This window comes from Podarcis liolepis, assembly GCF_965112155.1.
Source record: "Podarcis liolepis genome assembly, chromosome: 7".
Taxonomy (NCBI): Eukaryota; Metazoa; Chordata; class Lepidosauria; order Squamata; family Lacertidae; genus Podarcis; species Podarcis liolepis.
Window position 1 is genome coordinate 95236441 of NC_139561.1, and position 22028 is coordinate 95258468.

At 45.1% G+C, this 22028-nt stretch overlaps 1 protein-coding gene across 3 annotated transcripts in view; it reads right to left on the bottom strand.

The window, feature by feature from the left end:
• SPTBN4 (spectrin beta, non-erythrocytic 4) overlaps nt 1–22028 on the bottom strand; it is a 100584-nt gene that overhangs the window by 75373 nt on the left and 3183 nt on the right. For all 3 annotated transcript variants that reach the window (XM_083516085.1, XM_083516083.1, XM_083516084.1), the window contains exons 2-7: nt 18457–18721; nt 16294–16445; nt 15548–15721; nt 13987–14078; nt 2536–2616; nt 2312–2427 (exon numbers count right to left, since the gene is read on the bottom strand). In XM_083516085.1, the coding sequence (XP_083372211.1) occupies nt 2312–2427; nt 2536–2616; nt 13987–14078; nt 15548–15721; nt 16294–16445; nt 18457–18637 (796 nt within the window). In that variant the 5' untranslated portion in view covers nt 18638–18721. The remainder of the gene's footprint in view (nt 1–2311; nt 2428–2535; nt 2617–13986; nt 14079–15547; nt 15722–16293; nt 16446–18456; nt 18722–22028) is intronic.

Below are 22028 nucleotides of genomic sequence, written 5' to 3' on the forward strand. Positions count from 1 at the left end.
CACTGTATTGCCAAGCTGGAAGGTGTGCAGAGGAGGGCAACCAAGATGATGATGAAGGGTCTGGGAACCAAGCCTGATGAGGAACGGTTGAAGGAGTTGGGCATGTTCGCCTGGAGAAGAGGAGAGCCACCTTCAGCTATCTCAAGGGCTCTCACATGGAAGAGGAAGAAAGCTTGTTTCCTCCTGCTCTGCTGGTGGGCAGGACTCGAACCCAAGGCTTCAAATGACAAGGAAGAGATTCTGACATATGGAAAACCTTGACAATAAGAGATGTTTGATTGTTCTTTCCAAGCAGAGGTTGGGGGGGGGGGCTAGGGATTCTTTAGCTGAGATTCCTGCACTGCTGGGGGTGGGCTAGATTTTTTTAAAATTCAATTTTCTTTAGGGGCATAATTTGGGTTGGTGAGGCTAGCAGGAGAAAATATTATTTTCAAAACAGCTGATCAGTGGCCAACGGATCCCAGGCTATTTGGGATCGAGTCTCTGGCGAGGATTTAGCTGCACAGGGGGTTCTTTTGGGGAGTGGGGGGGGGGGGAAGAAAATATGGTGATGAATGGAAAGAAAGGAGCAGGACTTCTGCTGCACCACGAATGGGAGCTGGGATGGAGGATGCAGAGAAGCCAGGGGTGGTGTTGGGGGGCAACCTTCCAGGGAAATCACAAAATGAAGGACAGGGTCGGGTGTATTGGGTGAGAAACCTGGGAAAATGTGGGGTGGGGGTGTGTGCTGTCAGATGGGAAGCGGGATCCCTGGTTCCTCACATGGCCAGGGCACAAAGGCAACGCTCCCACCAAACATCTTTCGCCTTTGCCTCCTCCTCTCCATCTAAGCCAGCGACGGCTTTCTGGGAGGTAATCCCCACAGCGGCAGGGCTGGGGTGGGCTAGATGATGTTTTGGGGGCCCTTCCAACTTGACAATTCTATGATTTGAAGTGGGAATCGAGGAAAGGAAGGACAGGTCACGCTGGAGAACTGAGCAACACCCCCCCCACACACACACAAAATGGGGATCGGCTGAGGTGGGAGAGGGCTATTTCCTCTGCCAAATGGGGAAGGATGGGCTGGAGAGGTGGCCGCGAATGGAGATGCGGAGAGACCAGGAAGGGGACCAATTGAGTTCATGGTGAATAATGCATTGAGTTCGTGGTGAATAACTGATTCAGCATTTTGCAGAGCAAGCAGAAAGGGAAATCTCTGCCGGGGAGGCCTCTGGAAAGGAAGGCTTGTGAGCAAAGCGGCTGCGAGGGGCAGGAATTAAATGCAGTCACGCGCAACGTTAAAGAGAGGCCCAATTGGAATGATTTCAGATTAAAACAAATTAGATCAGGGAGATCTGATTACAGTAAGCAGCTCAAAATGGGCTTAGGCTGCAAAGCACAGGAGAGGCGACAGGATCTGGAAGGCCACAGAGAAAACAACGGATTATTGGCAGAGCTTGTGTCCCGGAGCCCGGACTCCTGGCTTCTTCTGCATTTGTAGGAAATCAGTCTTTTAGTGTGGCAGCACTGACACTTTGGAACTCCCCGCCTCTTGACATCACTGTATTCTTTTCGGCGCCTACTGAAAACATTTTTGAAGCCGCTCTAGATGCTTGGAAAGTTGGTGCAAGCCTTAATCTGTTTTTTGTCTGTTATTTGAACATTTCAAAAGTATTAAATTATTGTTGTTAATCTTTTCTAGTGGCAATTTTATCGGTTTATCTTTTTATAAACCGCTCCGAGGGGTTTTCAACACTCAAGGAGTGTATAAAGTATACGAAATTAAACAGGTAATGACTCCGTCTCGCCCAGGGCTCTCTCCATCATCCGCCACCACCTGCGCCCCCGTCCACCAGAGGCGGAGCAAGGTGGGTGCGGTGCGTGCGGTCTGCCCCAGGTGCCATCCCTGAGAGGGGGGTGACAAAATCCCGGCCAGGCCGGATTGTGCCCCCCTCCCAGCTTGGCGGCCATGGCAGAGCGCAACCCCCAACCGGGCCACTGCGCTGGATCTCACCCCCCAAAAGAGGGAAGGAGGCAGGCGAGCAAAAATGGAGGGGGCGGGAATGGTGCTGAGCTCCCCGTCCCGTCCCTCCCTGTGGGCGGCTGCGCCACCCCTGGTGCCAGAGAGGCTTCCTCCACTATTGCCTCCCACCTCTCTTGGACTGAAACTCCCCCCTGCCCCCCCCCAGCAGGCACCAGGTGGGCAAAAGTTGGCGCTCCCTCCAATGGCTCAGAGCAAAGCCTTCCTCTTAAGGGGAGGGGCGGTCAGGGACGCAGAGCATGTCCTCTGCCACGGATCTGAATCTTCTGGGATCATTCCGGGATCTCTTACCTTCCGGGTCGAGCAGTTTGGCCAGTCCCAGCTGCTGTTCGGCCGTATTGAAAGCCTGCTGGAGGTTGTAGGCGGCATTGGACTTGGTCAGCTTCTTGAAATCTATGATATCTGGCCTGGCCAAGAGAATGGGCGCAAGAGATCAGTCCGGGCACTGGGGGGGCCCCACAATCCCCTTGGGTCCCTCTGCTGCAGGGGGTGCAGCGCCCGGCAGCCCCTCGCACCTGTGCTTGTGGATGAGCGCGTTGAAGGCCAGTCCGTCCCGCCAGCTGGTGGTGAAGTTCTGGATGTTGACCTCGGGGTACCTGCGCAGGGAGGAGAGTCAGCGGCGAAGGCCGTTCTGCCCCTCCCGCCCCACATCTGGCAAGAAGCAAGCGGAGGGACACCTGGCAGACCTGGCCAGGTGGGGAGACCGGAAACGGCCTTTCGCCGCCACCCCCCCAGTTTCTAAATGCTTTATTGGCTGAAAACTTTGTAACAATAGACATTATAAGCAAAAAAAAAATAAACAATTATTCATTCTTTAACTAATACTTGCTTTGTACATCCATTTGTGGTTAAATTGGACGAGACCGCCGATCTTCCCCTTGCGTTCCCGAATTAAATTCCTTAAATATGTGCTTAGACTTTACTTTTTCCATGTTATTTAACTTACTATCTGTGATAGGAATTTTATGGCCTTAGATATATGATAATGTTCATAAGTGTACCAACCAAGCACATACATAGATCAGCACAGGAAGGCCAACCTGGAACTATTTTGATTCCTAAACTGAGCAAATGTTTCCTCTGCAAGGTCAAAATGGAAAAGCCTCCCCCTTGTCTTTTCCTTCACAAATCCTGTCTTAAGGGTATGTCTGTGTTTGAATAGGGTGTGAGCCTGTGACCTGGCCCAGGAACTAAGTACAGTGGTGCCCCGCAAGACGAAATTAATTCGTTCCGCAATTTTTGTCGTCTAGCGAATTTTTCGTCTTGCGAATCACGAAATCCCATAGGAATGCATTGAAAATCAATTAATGCGTTCCTATGGTCAAAAAAAGTCCAAACAAAGCCAAATTTGGTACAACAACAGTTTATTAACTGCTCTTTAAAGTCACACATACTGTAAAGAGCAGTTCAAAAATTTAAGGGAAAATAAATTAACTTTATAAACAAAACATGTCTTTGTATTTAGACAAAGAAAAAAAAGTTGCGAGACGTTTTCGTCTTGCGAAGCAAGCCCATAGGGAAATTCGTCTTGCGAGGCAAATCAAAAACAGAAAAACCTTTCGTCTAGCGAGTTTTTTGTCTTGCGAGGCATTCGTCTTGCGAGGTACCACTGTATTTATCACTACAAAAGAATGGCCAGGCTCCCCAGGCAATCCAATCAAGGAACCTGCCAGACAGGAGATCAACAAGGACAGGAGAAAAACAATATTAAAATTTCTGTTTTAGACTGCCTTTTCTGTGATGTAGGTGTGATGTATCTGGGGGGTGGTCTTAGGTTACACCCCTTCTGTGATGTATGCATGATGTTTCTGGGGCTGGTCTTGATCTACAGGGTGGCAATTTCAAAAGTTCTTATAAGGTCTTGCACACCATCTTTCTGGGTCTTTCCTCTCTCTTGCAAGTGAGGGGAACACCCTGTTGCAACAGTTCAATAAAGGCCAAGCCTACAGGCTGCTGATTTGCTCCAAGTTATCCTGGTTGGTGTCTTTGTTTTTGTCCAAGGGAGCCCTCGGATTTTTCCGTTAACACTCTCAAATTTATTTTATAATATTATCCTAATTGTACATCGAAGCTCAATCAAGACCTGCCAACGGATTGATCTTTTGACAATGTTCTTTCACATAGACTCTGTATGTATCCCACTCTGATAATTTTTTCATCTGTAACTTCTCTTAGCCTTGCTGATAATCTTGCCAGTTCAGCATACTTTCTTATCTTGTTTTGCCAATCTAATTTAGAATATCCTCTCCCTTCCAGCCTTTTGCAATTAGAATTCTGGCAGCAACTGTAACATACATACAGACTCTCCTGAACTTTTTGGGGATTTCATTCCCCATAATTCCTCGCAGGAGGCTTCAGGTTTCTTAAGGAAGGAGCATTTCCACATTTTCTTCAGCTTGTAAATCATTTCCCAAAATTGTCTGATCTTTTCACAGTTCCACCACATGTGAATCCATGTGCCTTCAGCCTCCCTGCATTTCCAAGAAGTATTTGTCCTAGATCTGAACATTTTGGCTAGCTTAAGAGGCGTTAAATGCCACCCAAAAAGCATTTTCATACAATTTTCTTTTAAATCACAACATGCTGTAAATTTGACGTCCTCCTTCCAGAGTCTCTCCCAACTTTCCATGTAGATGTTCTAGCCGAGATCCTTGGCCCATGACGGATTTGACTTCTTCCTCCTTGACCTCACAGTCAAGGAATAATATGCATTTTAGAGAGTGTTTTACGTTTATTTTGAAACAAATCTTTCGGAGGGAGACCTGGCCTTCAACCTCGCCTGGCATCCTGGTCAGAGGAGGAAGGTGAATGGAATGCGCCTTCTAGCTAGGGGCACAAGGAGGATCACAAAACGGGACCCCCAGGCATCATGCAGTCCAACCCCCGGGTATGCTTATTTTTCAAAAAAATCTATGCCCCACATGAAACATATCCAGGGGGATGAGCTGATAAATAAAGGCATGAGCCAAAAAACCAGCGTCCATTCCCCCACTCAGCCACCGGGTGGTGGTGAGCCAGGCACTGTTGTTCAGCCTAGGCTACCTCACAGGGGTGTTGTGGGAAATAATAATTACTACTACTACTACCACTACTACTACTAATAATAATAATAATAATAATATATTTCTTCCCCACCCACTCTGGGCAGCTCCCAACTGTGATAGGAATTTTATGGTCTTAGATATATGGTAATGTTCATAACTGCACATACATAGATCAACACAGGAAGACCAACCTGGAACCATTTTGATTCCTAAACTGACCAAATCCTTTCTCTGCAAGGTTAAACTGGAAAAGCCTCCCCATTGTCTCTTTCCTCACAAATCCTGTCTCAAAGATATGAATAAGGTGTGAGCCTGTGACCTGGCCCAGGAAATAAGTATTTTACCACTACAAAAGAATGGCCAGGCTCCCCAGGAAATCCAATCAAGCAACCTGCCAGACAGGAGATAAACAAGGACAAGAGAAAAACAACATTTAAATTTCTGTGATGTAGGTGGGATGTATCTGAAGGGTGGTCTTAGGTTACACCCCTTCTGTTATATATGCATAATGTTTCTGGGGGTCAAAATAAAAAAATTCCTTCCAGTAGCACCTTAAAGACCAACTAAGTTAGTTCTTGGTATGAGCTTTCGTGTGCATGCACACTTCTTCAGATACACTGAAACAGAAGTTGCCAGATCCTTCTATATAGTGAGAAGGTGGGGAGGGGTATTACTCAGAAGGGTGGTGGGAATGGGAGATTGGCAGATAGCTGAGATGAGCCTGTTGACGACTCTTAACGACTGCAATAGGTCTTACAGGAAAAGGCAAGGGGTGAGAAGGTGAGAAATGGCTTAGTCATGTATAATGAGATAAGAATCCAATGTCTCTGGACTTCCGGTGCTGCGCAATCGCGTTACAAGCGGGGGTTTTGCCGAGAGGGAAAACCCCGGGCTATTTTGGAGGATTGGGGGTGCCCCAGGGCGCGGAGGCCCCCCGAAAACGTCTCTGAAGGGAGTTCAGAGAACCTGGTTCCCGTAGCGACGGAAAAGCGAGCGGCTTTGGCCGTCAGGTAGCCCCAATTTGGAGCGAAGAGTACGGCGTTGCTGCTCAGCGGTCGTGGGAAGCCATTACCGACCTCCATTTAGCGAAGCCCCGAGCTTGGTGCGAAAGCGCTGCATTCTCGCACAAAGAAACTCCGACCCAAGAACCTTTAAAAATTTGCGAAAATATCAACAAGGAAGTCGGGAGGAGAAATATGAAATAAGCGGAGTTCAGCCTGAAACGAAATCTGCTCAACACAGCGCGACGCTAGTGCTGCGAAAAGTGAAAGTGAGTTGCCTTGGCGGATACTTTGTTTCTCTCCCTTTCTACCCCCTTGACCAAGCGAATTCTACTTAGAGACTAAATATCAAAAGACCCGGGGGAGAAAGGAGGAGACCAGAGATATATAGTTGCTGTTGAGAGTCCTTGAGGAAACGGAGGAGAAAAAAGAAGAAAAAAGAAGAAAAGAGCCCCTCTCCGGCGTTTTGAACTTGTAAGACAAAGGGAAGGTGAACCGGAAGAGAAGGCTCTATTGCTGCTTACAGATTGAGGAGTATGGTGGACTGAGGAAAGGGACGTTTACATCCACTCCCACTGCAGGAGAGACACATATATATACTTTGGTCTTTCTACAACTATATTTTCCCCCTTCTCTTCCCCTTTCACCCCTTTTTCCCCTCCCTCTTTGACTCTCCAGAACTGGTGGGAAGATGGGAGTGACAGATCGCTCGGAACGTTCTTGAAAACAGGGAATAGCGACATCTTGAAAACTGTGATACTTTGAAGAGACTTGGCGACCTCTAGTGGACAGACTAAAATCAACGGACTTACTGACTCTCTCCCAAGTTTCCCCACTTGACTTTTTATTTTGCTTTTTACCCCACCTTCCTCACAGATACTAGATTGTCTGCTTACTGGATGGTGGAACCGCTCTGGGCAGAAAAGGGTAACGTTGGAGAGCGTTAAGAACAGATAAATATTTGAGCGGGAAAAAATATATTTATACAAAGCTGTAAGTGAAAGAGGAAGTTGGGGAGGGGGGAGATAAAGTATAGTAAGGGGAGACGAAAAATAAGAGTGTAAGATGTCGCATACGGCAAAGAAAGGTATGAATGGGGGGACCCCCGGAGAAAGGAGGGGATCTAAACAAGAACCTGATCCTAGGACAGACATTATGAAAATGCTAGTGGAAATAAAACAGAGTCAAAATAATTTAGAGCAGAAGTTAGAACAAGTAGATAACAAAATTGGAAACATGGACAAAAAAATTGATGAAACAGTAAATGAAATCAAAGGCCAGATTAAAGAAATATTTAAAAGAACGCAAAATGTAGAGGAAGGGATGAAAAAGACAAAATTGGAGTTAAAGGATATTAAACGGGATAAAGAAAGAATTAGAGCTGAAATGTCGGAGTTGAATAGAGCACAAGAGGAGATAAAAGATGTTATTGCGATGAATGAACTCCGACAGAGAGAGGCGAATCTTAGGCTGAGAGCCATCCCGGAGATACAAGGTGAGAATATAAAAGAAATATTGATAAGAGAACTGGCAGTTTGGATGGATGTGACAGTAGAAGAAATGACTGGAAACGTATACAACGCATTTAGAATGCGTGTTAAAACATCAAAACCCAAAAAATTTACGGGTGACTGTCTGATAACATTTAGAGATAAAGAATTTCGAAATAAGGTGTTGCAAAAGAACAGAGAAAAAAGACTAAATATAGGGGGAAATTATATAATTATTTTCAAAGATGTCCCAATTAGACTACTCAAACGAAGAGACTTTTATAAGCCACTAGCACAGATCTTGAAAAGGAATAGAATTGAATTCAGATGGGAGTTTCCTGAGGGAATATCATTTGAATATAAAGGGAAAAGACATAGATTATTGAACTCAGAAGAGACCGGGAAATTCCTGAGGAAGTATAAGGAATTAAGAACGGAGGAGGGTGGAGCAAGAGAAGTAGAGGAAGGACCACCCAGAAATAAGAGGACAGAGGACGAACAAGAAACGAACGGTAGCGGATCAGAGGAGGAGGAGGAGGAGGAAGGGGAGGAAGAAAACACAGAAAACCAATAAAGGAAGGAGAGAGGGAGGAAGGAGGGGAAAGAAAGGAAAAAGAGAAAAGTTTAGTGAATGTCAGGCAACATGGGGTTAAAATTTTTGAGCTGGAATGTTAACGGAATAAATGATAAAAAAAAGAGGAACAAAATCGAACAATTTTTGAAAAAGAAAAATCTGGACATCATCTGCCTCCAAGAGACGCATGTGGCTAATAAGCATAAAAAATTGCTAATTAACAAAAGACTGGGAAAAGAGTTTGAGTCTTCCGATAAAGAAAAGAAAAGAGGGGTGGTGTTGTATATTAAAAATAAGATCGAAGCCAAACAAATATTTAGAGATGAGGAGGGGAGGATGGTTGCTGTTCGGATCAATTGGCAAGGAGAGAGTTTAATTGTGATTGGGATTTACGCACCAAATAATAATAAGACTGAATTTTATAAACACCTCGAAATGAAAATTACAGAATATATGGATCAGAGAATTATTCTTATGGGAGATATGAATGGTGTAATCTCCGTAGAAATGGATAGATTGAGGGAAGGAGTAAGTAAAGAAGGGAAGCTGCCAAAATCATTCTTCTCAATGGTTAAAAACTGTAATCTGATGGATATTTGGCGTCTCAGGCACCCATTGGATAAACAATATACATTCCACTCCGAGCCACACAATTCGATGTCACGGATTGATCAGGTTTGGATATCAAATGAACTATGTCCCAGGGTAAAAAAAATCGATATAAAACCGAGAGTGATCTCTGACCACAGTCCGATAGAATGGGAATTGGAGAGTTATGATAGAAGAACTTTTAGATGGAGGCTAAAAGATTATCTTCTCAATGATCAAAGAATTGTAGATAATGCACATAAAAAGTTAACAGAATACTTCATGGATAATCGAGACAAAGGTACAAACATTAATACAGTCTGGGATGCTAGCAAGGCTGTGATAAGAGGATATTTTATCCAACAGAATGCGATTAAAAATAGGAATAGAGAGAAAGGAAAAGAGGAAATTTTAAGGCAGATTATGGACAGTGAACAAAAATTAATTAGGAAACCCAACTCTCAGAAAATAAAAGAAAATATAAAAATTCTCCAAGCCCAATTTGCAGCGATACTAAACAGAGAGATAGAGTGGAACATCAAAAAGTTAAGACAAAAGAGTTTTGAATTTTCAAACAAATCTGGAAAGTGGTTGGCGTGGCAAATTAAGAAGAGAAAAGAACAAAGTACAATAAACAGAATTGTAGTAGAGGGAGAAGAGGTTACTGACCCAAAAGGAATTAGGAAAGAGTTTCTAAACTATTATAGAAGCCTTTATAAAAAGACAGACAGAAACAACTCAAGGAAGATAGAAAGATTTTTGAAAGAGAAAATGGTGCAGAAAATCCCAACCGACGAAAAGCAACGTTTAAACAAGCCAATAGAAATAGAAGAGATAGAGGAGGCAATTAAAGATTTAAAAAGAGGGAAGGCTCCGGGACCTGACGGATTCACAGCAAGTTACTATAAAGAGATGAAATCAGTGCTTCTGAATCCTTTGAAGGAGATTATGAATAATGTTTTAAGAAAAGGAGAAATCCCGGAGACCTGGAAGGAGGCGTTTATCACCCTCATTCCGAAACAAGATGCGGACCCAACCCAGGTTAAAAATTATAGACCAATTTCGTTGCTGAATACCGATTATAAAATATTCGCAGGTATTCTAGCGAAAAGACTGAAGCTTATATTGGTGAAAATTATCCATAAGGACCAGGCCGGGTTTCTCCCAGGCAGGAATATGAGGGACAACATAAGAAACATAATTAATATGCTTGAATTCCTATCGGTGAGAATTGACAAACAGGCGATAATGATGTTTGTAGACGCCGAAAAAGCGTTTGATAATGTGGCATGGGACTTTATGATGAAGAACTTAGAACACCTGGAAGTAGGTAGGAACTTCTATAATGGGGTGAACGCAATATACAGAGAGCAAAGGGCTAAACTGATCATAAATAATATTGTAACAGAGGAAATAAAGATACAGAAGGGCACAAGACAGGGATGTCCACTCTCCCCGTTGCTGTTCATAACGGTATTGGAAGTTCTTCTAAATTCAATTAGACAGAATGAGAAAATTAAAGGAGTGACAATCGGACAACACGCCTATAAGACCAAAGCATTCGCGGATGATCTTGTCATAATGACGGAAGACCCAATAATTACAATAGAGGAAATTCTAAAGGAAATAGATCAATTTGGAGAAATAGCAGGCTTTAAATTAAATAAAAGGAAAACAAAGATGATGACTAAGAATATAGATCAAAGAGCAATAGAAATAATCCAAGAGCAGTCACAGATACAGGTGGTTAAGAAAATAAAATATCTGGGGATTTGGCTCACGCCAAAAAATATAGATTTGTATAAAAACAATTATGAGCCGGTATGGAGAGAAATAAAAAAAGATTTGGAAATATGGGGAAGACTGAAATTGTCCTTCTGGGGAAGGATCAATACTATCAAGATGAACATACTACCGAGGGTACTATTTCTATTTCAGAGCATTCCCATAATTAAGGGGAGTAGAGTGTTTAAAGAATGGCAGAGAGTATTATCAAGATTTATTTGGCAGGGTAAAAAACCCCGTATAAAATATAAACTGTTAACAGATAAGAAAGAAAGGGGTGGCTTTGCCTTACCGGACCTGGGATTATACTATGAGGCAGTATGCCTCTGTTGGATAAAAGACTGGGTTAAGTTAAAGAATAAGGAGTTACTTGATCTAGAAGGCTTTAATAACAGGTTCGGTTGGCATGCCTACTTGTGGTGTGGCAAGAAGAAAATACATAAGGGGTTTGAAGATCATATTTTCAGAGGCCCACTTATTGAAATATGGGAGAAGTATAAGAACATATTGGAACCTAAGATCCCACACTGGCTTTCACCCCTCGAATTGATGAGCCTCAAGAAAATCAACATGAGTGGGGACTGGGCAACATATGAGCAATTGCTAATGAAAGAGAATGGGAAATGGAAATTAAAGCCCTACGAACAGATTAAGGGATATGTGTATGACTGGTTGCACCATCGCCAGGTCAGCGAAATGTTTAGAAAAGAGGCCAAAGATAGAGGATATGCAGATAAAGAATCAAAATTCCAGAGGGAAATTATAAATGGCGAGGAGAAAATAATATCTAGAATGTATAAAATGTTGTTGGATTGGAATTTGGCAGATGAAGAGGTAAAGACAGTAATGATTCGATGGGCTAATGATGTGGGACATGCGATACAATTCGAAGATTGGGAGAATTTATGGAAAGAGGGTCTGAATTTTACGGCGTGTATAACTGTGAAGGAGAACGTCATGAAGATGTTCCATAGATGGTATATAACACCTGCGAAATTGTCAAAAATGTACAAAGTAGATAATAAATGTTGGAAGTGCGAAGAGAAGGAGGGTGTCTTCTACCACATGTGGTGGGAGTGCAGGAGAGTGAGAGAATTCTGGGAAGAAGTTTATACTGAATTAAAAAAGATTTTGAAGTATACATTCACTAAAAAATCCGAAATTTTTCTGTTAGGAATATTAGGGAATGAAATTAAAAAGAAAGACCATAAAATTATGTACTACGCAACAGCAGCCGCAAGGATAGTTCTTGCTCAAAGGTGGAAAAAAAAGGAAATGCCAACAATAGAGGAGTGGAGATTGAAGCTACTAGATTACTCAGACTTGGACAGGTTAACGGGAAAGATTAGACACCTAAGAGACCAAAAGTTCGTTAAGGACTGGGGGAAATATGTAGACTATCTGGAACACCTTAGTCAAGGGCAAATAACGTTAAGGGGATTTAGAGAAGCACTGTAAAGGAGAAAGAGGTATTGTCTAAGGAAAATAGAGGTAAAAGAGTAGCCAATGACAACACATAATAGGAAATGTGTACTTTTGATTTTTATTGTGGAAGATTTACGGGCGGGTTGAAGGAAGTCCACAAAGAGATGACTATGTTAGTTTGATAGATGTAAAAACTTTATTGTATATATGGAATATCTATTCTGTGTTAACATTTCTTAATTTTTGTTTTGAAATTCTATTCTGTATTCTTTATTTCTTTCTTTTTTTCTTTTGTTTCTATTTCTGGAAAATCAATAAACATTTACCTGAAAAAAAAAAAAAAAGAATCCAATGTCTCTGTTCAGACCAGGTCTCTCCATGGTTTTAAGTTTGGTAATGAGTTGCAATTCAGCAGCTTCTCTTTCCAGTCTATTTCTGAAATTCCTTTGTAGTAAAACAGCTACTTTGAGATCTTGTATAGAATGTCCTGGGAGATTGAAGTGTTCTCCTACTGGTTTCTCTGTTTTGTGTTTCTTGATGTCAGATTTATGTCCGTTTATTCTTTGTCATAAGGTTTGGCCTGTTTGTCCAATATAGAGAGCTGAAGGACACTGTTGGCATTTGATGGCATACACAATGTTAGACGATGAGCAATTAAATAGTCCCGAGATGTTGTTGGGGCCAGTAATGGTGTTGTCCGGGTGTATGTGGCAGCAAAGTTGGCATCTGGGTTTATTGCAGGCTCTGGTGCCAGTGTCCGTGTTAAGTCTGGTTGTAGTGTTATTGTGGGTTAGGAGTTGTTTAAGATTGGGTGGCTGTCTGTAGGCAATGAAAGGTCTTCCTCCCAGAGCTTGAGAAAGAGAACTGTCATTGTCCAGGAGAGGTTGTAGATCTCTGATGATGCGTTGTACTGTTTTAACTTGGGAGCTGTATGTGATGACTAGAGGTGTTCTGTTATTTTCTTTTTTGGGTCTGTCTTGCAGCAAGTTCTCTCTGGGTATCAGTCTTTCTCAAGCTCTGGGAGGAAGACCTTTTCCCATAAGGGAAAAGGGCATATTTTTATTTACAACACAACTGAATATTAAAAACACGATACAGCATCAAACGTTAAAAACTTCCCTAAAGAATCTCCCCTGTTGCCCAGAGCTCCCTGAAGGATGGGGGGGGGGGGGAAGAGATGTGAGCAGCAACCTCAAAGGTCTTTTTTTAATGTGCTTTGAGCTCCAATTTACTTTGTTCTGCTCCTGTTCCCTATGCTTTCGATGCTTTATGGATTTTTTTCTTAAAGGCCACATTTCAGCCGAAAGCGGCCTCTGCAGGTTTCCAGTTAATTTTACTTAACAAAATCTGCATATTGCTGAATTGGGGGGTGGGGGGGTGGGGCACCTCTCTGCAGCCTGCAGGTGGCTGGCAAAAAAGCAGGAGGCAGGAAAGAGAGTTTGTGTCTTAAAATGATGGAATAAGCAGAAATGGCGAAATTTACGGCAAGATTAAGAGATAAAGGCAATAAAGACTTTAAAAAATACAAAGTATTGTAAAGGATGAGACTCATTAGCAGGGGTTGAGTAAACACAACCAAAAAAAAAGAATGTTAAAGATATAGGACAATATGAAAACAAATAAGTATAATATGTGATTTTAAAGGTGTGATATAAAATCTAGAAGAAAATAGAGTATTTAGGTAAAATAATATGAAGCTAAGATGTATTAAAATATGCAGAATGACAAATATATATATGTATATGTGTGTACACACACACACACACACACACACACACATATATATATATATATATATATATATATATATATATATATATAAAATTGATTATTTGTTTTGTATAAGTTTTCATGCGTTATCATGTCTTATTTGTATTTTTTTTGTTTTGTTGCTGTTTGTTTTTCTTTTAATTTTGTACTATTATTTTCATGTTTAGTTTGACCAGTGTGTGTGTGTGTGTGTGTGTGGTGTGTGTGTGTGTGTGTTGTAAATAAACTCAATAAAATAAAATGAAGAGAGCAGGGGGGCGCTGCTGCTGCCCTCTCCCTGGCTGCTCACCCGGCCGTCTTCATCTGGCACCAGAGGAGCAAGGCGTCCTTTGCGGAGCGAGTCTCCCGGTTGTCCTCCGTTTCTATTTTGATCACCTGGATCTGCAAATTTCAACATTTTAGCATTTTTCGTTTTTGCAACATGTTGTCATTGGAGTTTCTTGTTTTATCTCTTTGCAAACCACATTCAGCTTCGTCCCTTGCTATTTTATTAAATTTCAAAAATTTCACATATGCACTCCAAAACTTCACCTCCCGTTTCCTGCGGGGTTTCTAATTTCTCCCCCTTGCGGAACCCCGTCTTGTCTCTCTCGTATCACAACCACCAGACCATCACCTCTCATCCCTTCTGTGGCTCATAGTTCGAATCCTGTTCTCGTTGCTTTGAGGTTTCTTTCTTTCATTCATTCATTTTGGCAACCAACGGCGTATAAATTATATGAACTAAAATAAATAAATCCAGGGACGTGCTATTGTTATATTATCTACCAAATCTGTATACACCGCCCTTCAGTCAAAGAGCCTTACAGGGCAGTTCGGGGTTATTGTTCTTGTTGTTGTTCTTATGTCTTTTGTGTTTTCGTTTTGTGTTTTCATGTTGTGAACCGCCCTGTGATCTTCATATGAAGGGCAGTATACAAATTTAATAATAGTAAAATACAAAACGGGAACACAAAATGCATAAGAAGAACATAAACAAACTAATGCCAACAATACAGTGGTACCTTGGTACTCAAATGCTTTGGTTCCCAAACGCCGAAAACCTGGAAATAAGTGTTCCAGTTTTCGAATGTTTTTCGGGAGTCGAACGTCCGATGCAGCTGTCGGCTATTGTTTCTGGGGCGCCTGCGCCCATCAGAAGCCGCGCCTCAGTTTCTGAACATTCCAGAAGTCAAATGGACTTCCGGAGCAGATTCAGTTTGGCGCTTTTGTTTTTGCTATTTATTTTGCGTACTTGTTTTTCAGGCTTTTCAAGTGAATTTGTTTTTGTGACTGTGTGGAACCCAGTCCAGCTACTGATTGATGGATTGTGTGACTGCAGAAATGGATAAAAGCCCCCCATCCAAACAAGGACTATCATCAGTGCAGGTCAGAATTTTTTTTTTTTTTAAAAAATTATCATCTACAATACTGTCATCATTATTTTATAGTACAGTACATAGATTATTGCTTTCGGATCAATGGTCTCATTAGATAGTAAAATTCATGTTTAGGGATTGTTTTTATAAGTCTGGAATGGAATTCGTTTTACATTACTTTCTATGGGAAAGCACGCCTCAGTTTTGGAACGGACTTCTGGAACGGATTAAGTTTGAGAACCAAGGTACCACTGTCCATTTCTTTAACCCCCTGCCCTCTTGCCAAAGCTGTCCCCGGGGGAGAGGGGCCAGGGGCCCACGCCAATGCTTCCGGGGCAGAGGGCCATGCCAGGGGGTTCCTCGAGGGAGGCAAGAGAGAAGGTCCCGGGTGCCCTGGCAGGGGAGCCCAGGGGGCAGAAGGGACTTCTCAAGGGCCGGAGGAAGCCCAAGCCATGCTGACCCCAGCTCCCCACTTCACCCCCCTGGCCCCACCTGGAAGCGCAGGATGATGGTCCAGATGAGTCCGAGCGTCAGGCGGTGGTTTCCGTCCACGATGTCGTGGGAGCCGACGTTCTCCAGGTGGACGCGCTGCTCCTTCAGGAACTGCAGGGCCTTGTCCACGTTCTCCAGGGAGTGGATCCGCATTCGGCCGCGGGTGGGCTTGGGCTGAGGGGGGAGAAAGTGGACAGGTGGGGGGGAGACTCTCTTTCCCCCCAAAAGCCACCCACGCCCCACCTCAGGCCCTTCTCCTCCCCTCACAGAACTCAACCTCAGAATCTGAGTGCCAGAAACTCTGGAGCCGGCAGTGTTAGAGCAAAGGAGGGTATTTCTCTGACCATGTGCAGAGTGCTCTCTCTTTTGCAACACAGAACGCATCCCACATCGCACCCTTCTCCTCCCCCCATGGAGCAAAACCCCAGAGCCTGCTCTGAACAAAAGAAACTCAGAACGAAGAGGGAAATGCCTCTGACCATGTGCCGAGTGCATTCTGTATTGAGAATGCATCTTGCGCCAGGCCCTTCTGCTGCCCCCACAGAGCAAAACCTCAGAAACCCAGGAGTCAGAGGCATCGGAGCGAAGAAGGAAACGCCCCTGACCATGTGCAGAGTGCGTTCACCAGTGCAACACAGAAATCCACAGGTCTGGCCCATGTTTTCCTCTTTTGAAGCCAACTCCTGCTGCAGACGGAGCCCCCCAAGATGCTCCCCACCTCCCCTTGCCCCAAAGCCCCTCCTCACCAGCTGCTCCCCAGACAGCACCTCCAGCAGCTTGGTCAGCATGAATCCGTCCCGCAGGTCGGTGTAGAGGTCGCTGATCCGGCAGGAGGCCTGGCTCAGGTGCGAGTTGACCCACTTGGTGAAGGTCTTCTTCTGCACGGCTTCGCGCTCGTCTGGCAGGAAGAGGGGGTCAAGCTCAGTAGGCGGAGCCCCCCAGGGTCCCCCCTCTGCCCCCAGGGAACCCACCCCCAAAGCACCCACAGGGCTGTGCCCAGGGTCCACCAGCGCTGCCAGCTGCAGAACCACAGAACTTGGAAGGGACCCGAGTCAAAAAGGCAATGTGAATGTCTTGAACTAGCAAAACCAACAGAGAATCACTGGGATGTTTTTAAATGGGATGGGATGTTTTTATAAATGACATGATGAAATAAGTTTCCAACGATGACTCTTGGTTGAGCAAAGACTAAATTCCACAGAGTTAAAAGAATGGTCTTTCGTAGAACAAGAACAGAGGCAGGAATTTTTATAAATGAGAAATTATGAACTGCATAGACCAGGGGTCAGCAAACTTTTTCAGCAGGGGGCCGGTCCGCTGTCCCTCAGACCTTGCAGAGGGCGGACCATATTTTTGGGGTGTGTGTGTGAAATGAACGAATTCCTATGCCCCACAAATAACTCAGACATGCATTTTAAATAAAAGCACACATTCTACTCATGTAAAAACACGCTGATTCCCAGACCGTCCGGGGGCCAGATTTAGAAGGCGATTGGGCCGGATCCAGCCCCCGGGCCTTAATTTGCCTACCCATGGCCTAGAGGTAGAAGGAAGTCATTAACAAGTCAGGGAATAAAACCAGAGATTAGGCATAAGTAAGAAATTAAGAGTAGCGAGGAGAAATCGATAAAACAACCTCTTATTGGAAATATATGTTTATAATAATGCCAATGATGGTTTGTATTTCTTAAAAAACTGTATGTCTTTAATAAGATTTTTCATTTAACTTTTTTTATATTTTTTCTTCTATTTTTTCTATTTCCCCCTTCTTTTCTTTTATAACAGAAAAATGTGTTTGATTTGTATAATTTAAATTGTGTAAATAAAGAAAATAAAAAGAAGAAGAAGAACTTGGAAGGGGCCCAAGTGGTCATCTAGCCCAACCCCCAGCAAGGGGCTGTCTCCCATGACGTGCAGGGGCCGATTCCTAACCCCAACCTCCGGCGCCACCAGCAAAGCGAGCTTAAGCCCCCTCACCTCTCCTAGAGAGAGCCCCTCCCACTCCCAGGCAGGCAGCCTCTCGTGGATGAAGGAAGCTGCCCCCATGTGCATTACTGCTGCCAGTCAGTGTAGACAATGCTGAACTGGGTGGAACCCACGGTCAGCTCACCTCCCTCTTTATTCATCCCCCGGCTAATTTGCAGCCGTCTTTGAAATGAGCCCCACAAGCCATTTTCAAAGCGGGGGAGAGGGAGGCTGCTGGGTGCCAGAGGGGCTCAGGGTTGGCAGAGTAAGGCAGGGCAGGGGGGCAGGAGCCCCTCACTATTCAGAGGCCACGGGGAGACCCCTTGGCGCTGGAGGAATCGCCAAGAGGATTCTGCTCTCCCTCCGCCCCCCAGGCAAGCTGGCCTGCTGCCCCCCAAGCAAAGGCAGTACCAAAGTCAGATTCCGCTGCCAGCCCCATTGGCACGCTAGATTGGGAACACATCTTGCGGAATTAATTAAGCAGCCTTGATTGGATTTGGAATTAATGTGCAATTAATTGCTCCCATTTTGAATTTCACCACAGTTATCTTCCTTAGCGGGTTGTGCGAGGCGCTACTCTGAATAATGTGCTTTGTAGGGGAGGGAAGCGGTCGCTGGCGATGAGTTTAGGGAGCTGAGAGGGTGGGGGCCTAAGCAGTTTCTTAGGACCCCTGACTCTGACAAAGCTGCCCCCCCCCCCCGTTCCCTGCAGTTGGGCCTCCGTCTCAGAGCAATCCTGCAGGATCGGCGGGGGGGGGGGGTCCAGACCACATCCCTGTGCATTGCAGGGGGTTGGACTAGATGTCCACTGGGGTCCCTTCCAACCCTGGGCATCTGAAAGCCCAGCCCAGCTCACCCACGTTGTGCCTGCTGCCTGCAATTCAGCCTCCCCTTGTCCAACCCTTTCTATCCCTGCAGGCCAGCAAGAGCCATGCAAGACCTACCGGCCAAGGCCTTGATCCGGGAGCACTCAAAGAGCTTGGCTGTGGCGGTGGCCTCATCCCAGGGCCGGTGCTGGTGGTGGTGCTCAGTGCTCTCCCACCGGGTGTTGTTGTTCTGCTGCTGCTGCTGCTGCTGCTGCTGAGCCTCCAGGTTGTCCAGCTTGGCTGGCGTGACATTTGCCATCTTGCCCCTGGCGCCGGGAGGAAGGCTCCTTCACGGATCTGCGCAGAAGGACCTCATGGGCGCCTGGAGCCCCGGCCAGCCCTCCTGTGGAGACGGCACAGGAGACCAGCTGAGAGGACGCAATGCAAAGGCGGAGTTTGGGAGTCAAGGAGAGGACAGTTCTGAAATGCCAGGCAGCTGCTGCCAGTCAGTGTAAGCAACAGTGAACCAGATGGAGCCTCCAGGGCCTAACTCTGTACCAAGCAGCAGCTCCTCCCAGCACCCCATGAGACATAAATCCTGCTTTTTAACTAATAAGTTAAAGTATTGCTCTGTTGCTGTAGGTCAGGCATAGGCAAACTCGGCCCGCCAGATGTTTCTGGCCTACAACTCCCATGATCCCTAGCTAGCAGGACCTGTGGTCAGGGATGATGGGAATTGTAGTCCCAAAGCATCTGGAGGACCAAGTTTGGCCATGCCTGTTGTAGGTATTTCCTCCTTGGACCCTGGGCAGGTGTATTTTAACGAACTGGAGAAACTGAAGTGGTGGAAGAGTTCTAAGAGAGAGGAGTATGCGAACATAATAGGATTTCGCTTAACTTTTAGTTGTTATTTTGTTAATACTCTTTTATAGATTATGTTTTATGCAGGACTATTTTTCTAGAAAAAGAAGAACCAGAACTCACCATGAACACCTCCGCAATGGCAGGAGAGGTGCCGGAGTTTTGGCTAAAAAAAGCCCTGGTTTTATGGATGATTTGTTAATCATATAATATGACGCATGCAATAGCTGTGATGTTCTGTTCTGATTATTTGTAAGTCCCTTTGTTTGAATGAAAACCAGCATAGAAATAGAAGAAATGAAATGGGGGGGGGGAGCTTTTGCCCCAGAAAGTGAATGGTCGCCCGTTACTGTTTCCCAAGGGTTCTGCAGGGCTGGTTCTTTAACGTGGGGCTCTGTCTGCAGGGAAGCCCCTTCCTGCTCCCTTGCTTGGGGCTGAGAAGGCCTGCTTCCTCCCTCGCCCTCCTGGCAAGTCGGGGTCCAGATTGGCCCCCCCCTTCCGCAGCCAGAGAAGGGGAGGGAGGAGGCTGGACAGTCTGCAGCGTGTGCAGGGGAACCCCAGAAGAGACTGGGGGGATATTTCACGGGGGGCACCCAGGAATCCAAAGAAAGAAAAGGAAGAAAGAAAAGCGGGAGGCGTCTAAGGAAACCGTTGAGGCTGCATAAGCAGCTTACAGATGAGCTGAGAGTTAAGACAGGCATGTATAAGAAATGGAAGAAAGCGGAAATCACAAAGGAGGAATATTCATGAGCTGCAGGGGGAAGTCAGGCTGGCTAAAGCTCAGAAGGAGCCCAGGCTTCCAAGAGAGGTAAATAATAATAATACTGTACACGGATACCTCGGGATAAATACGCTTCGGGATGAATATTTTTGGGTTGCGCTCTGCAGCAACCCGGAAGTAACGGAGAGCGTTACTTCCGGGTTTCACCGCGCACGCATGCGCAGACGCTCAAAATGACGTCACACGCATGCACGGAAGTGCCGAAACACAACCTGCACACGCGCAGACATGGGTTATGTTCACTTCAGTATGCAAACAGGGCTCTGGAATGGATCCCGTTCGCATCCCGAGGTACCACGGTAAAGGTTTCTTCGCGGTTTCAGTCGCGAAGCTCTCCCATGACTTGTGGAGAGCTTGCCTGCATCCAGAAGCTTGGGGCGCGCGGAGCTCAGCACGCCCCAGGCTTCGGGTTTTGTGCAGCTCTCCCACGGCTTGCGGACAGCAGCCTGTTCTGGGTGCTGGGGTCGGGGGAAGCTTGGGCTTCCCCCGCCCCAGCCCCGCACCGGGGGGGGGGGAAATAAAATGTTTTCCCCTTTATTTCCCCCCAAAAAAACTAGGTGCGCCTTATGGGCCGGCGCCCTATGGGGCAAAAAATACGGTAGATAGTAAGGGAACACCTAGCTACTTGTTTGTTGTTGTTTAGTCATTTAGTCATGTCCGACTCCTCGTGACCCCAATGAATTCAAATCTCCAGGGCCTGATGATCTGCACCCAAGCTCACTCAAGGAGCTTGTGGGGGGTGGAATTTCAGAGCCTTTGTCTGTGATCTTTGAGAATTCTTGGAGAATAGGTGTAGTCCCTACAGACGAGAGGCGGGCAAACGTTGTCCCCATCTTCAAAAAGGGGGGCAAGGAAAACCCAGGCAACTATTGACTAGTGAGCTTGACATCGATAACAGGGAAGGTCCAATAGCAGATAATACAACGATTGGTCTGTGAGCATTTAGAAAAGGATGCTGTGATGACTAAGACCCAGCATGGGTTTCTCTAAGTCATGCCAGACCAATCTCATTCCCCCCCCCCCGATGAAATTACAAACTTGGTGGATCAGGGAAATGCCTTGGACCTAGTGTATCTTGATTTCATTAAGGTGTTTGACAAAGTCCCCAATGATATTTTTGTGAGGAAGCTGGTAAAATGTGGGTTGAATGAGGCAACTGTTAGGTGGATTTGTAGCTGGTTGACTGATTGAACCCAAAGAGGAGTCATTAATGGTTCCTCCTCATCCTGGGGAAAAGTGACCAGTGGGGGGCTGCAGGGTTCTGTCCTGGGCCCGTTGTTGTTCAACACCTTTATAAATGACTTGGATGAAGGAATTGAGGGGATGCTCATCAAATTGGCAGATGACGCCAAACTGGGAGGGGTAGCTAATGCTGCAGAAGACAGAATCAGAATTCAAAATGACCTTAACAGATTGGAGAACTGGAGTCACTTGGAAGTTACAAATAGGTATAAGATTATAATAATAATGGGTTGTAAAACACTAAGGACTAGAAGTAATAAAAGAGAAGAAGGAAGAAGATAGTAAATAAAAAGAGTTAATTTTATTTGAAATAAGATCTTGGAGAACTGTTACAAGGTGATATAATGAAATTCAGTTGGGGGGGGATTTGAGGAAGTCAGTTAACAATGAAAGTTAAATTAGGTAATAGAAGTACTAATTGTTTTTATGTTTTTCTTTTTTGTAATGTAGTGTTTTCTTTAGTTGTTTGTTATGTAGTGTTATTCTTTTTGTTATAAATCTGGAAAAGCAAAAAAAATTTTTTTGAAAAAAAATAAAAACAGATTGGAGAACTGGGTGCAAGCTAACAAAATGAATTTCCATAGGGACAAATGTCAGGTTCTGCAGTTAGGCAGGAAGAACCAGATGCGCCAATAGAGGATGGGGGGGGGGGGAGACACCAGGCTTACTAGCAGGACATGTGGAAAGGATCTCTGGGTCTTGGTGGACCAGAAGCTGAACATCCTTCTGGACCTTCTTGAGGGGTTGGGAGCTGGGGGCACTGTCATACGGTGGTTCCGCTCCTTCCTCCTGGGCCGTGTTCAGAAAGTGGTGGTGGGGGATGAGT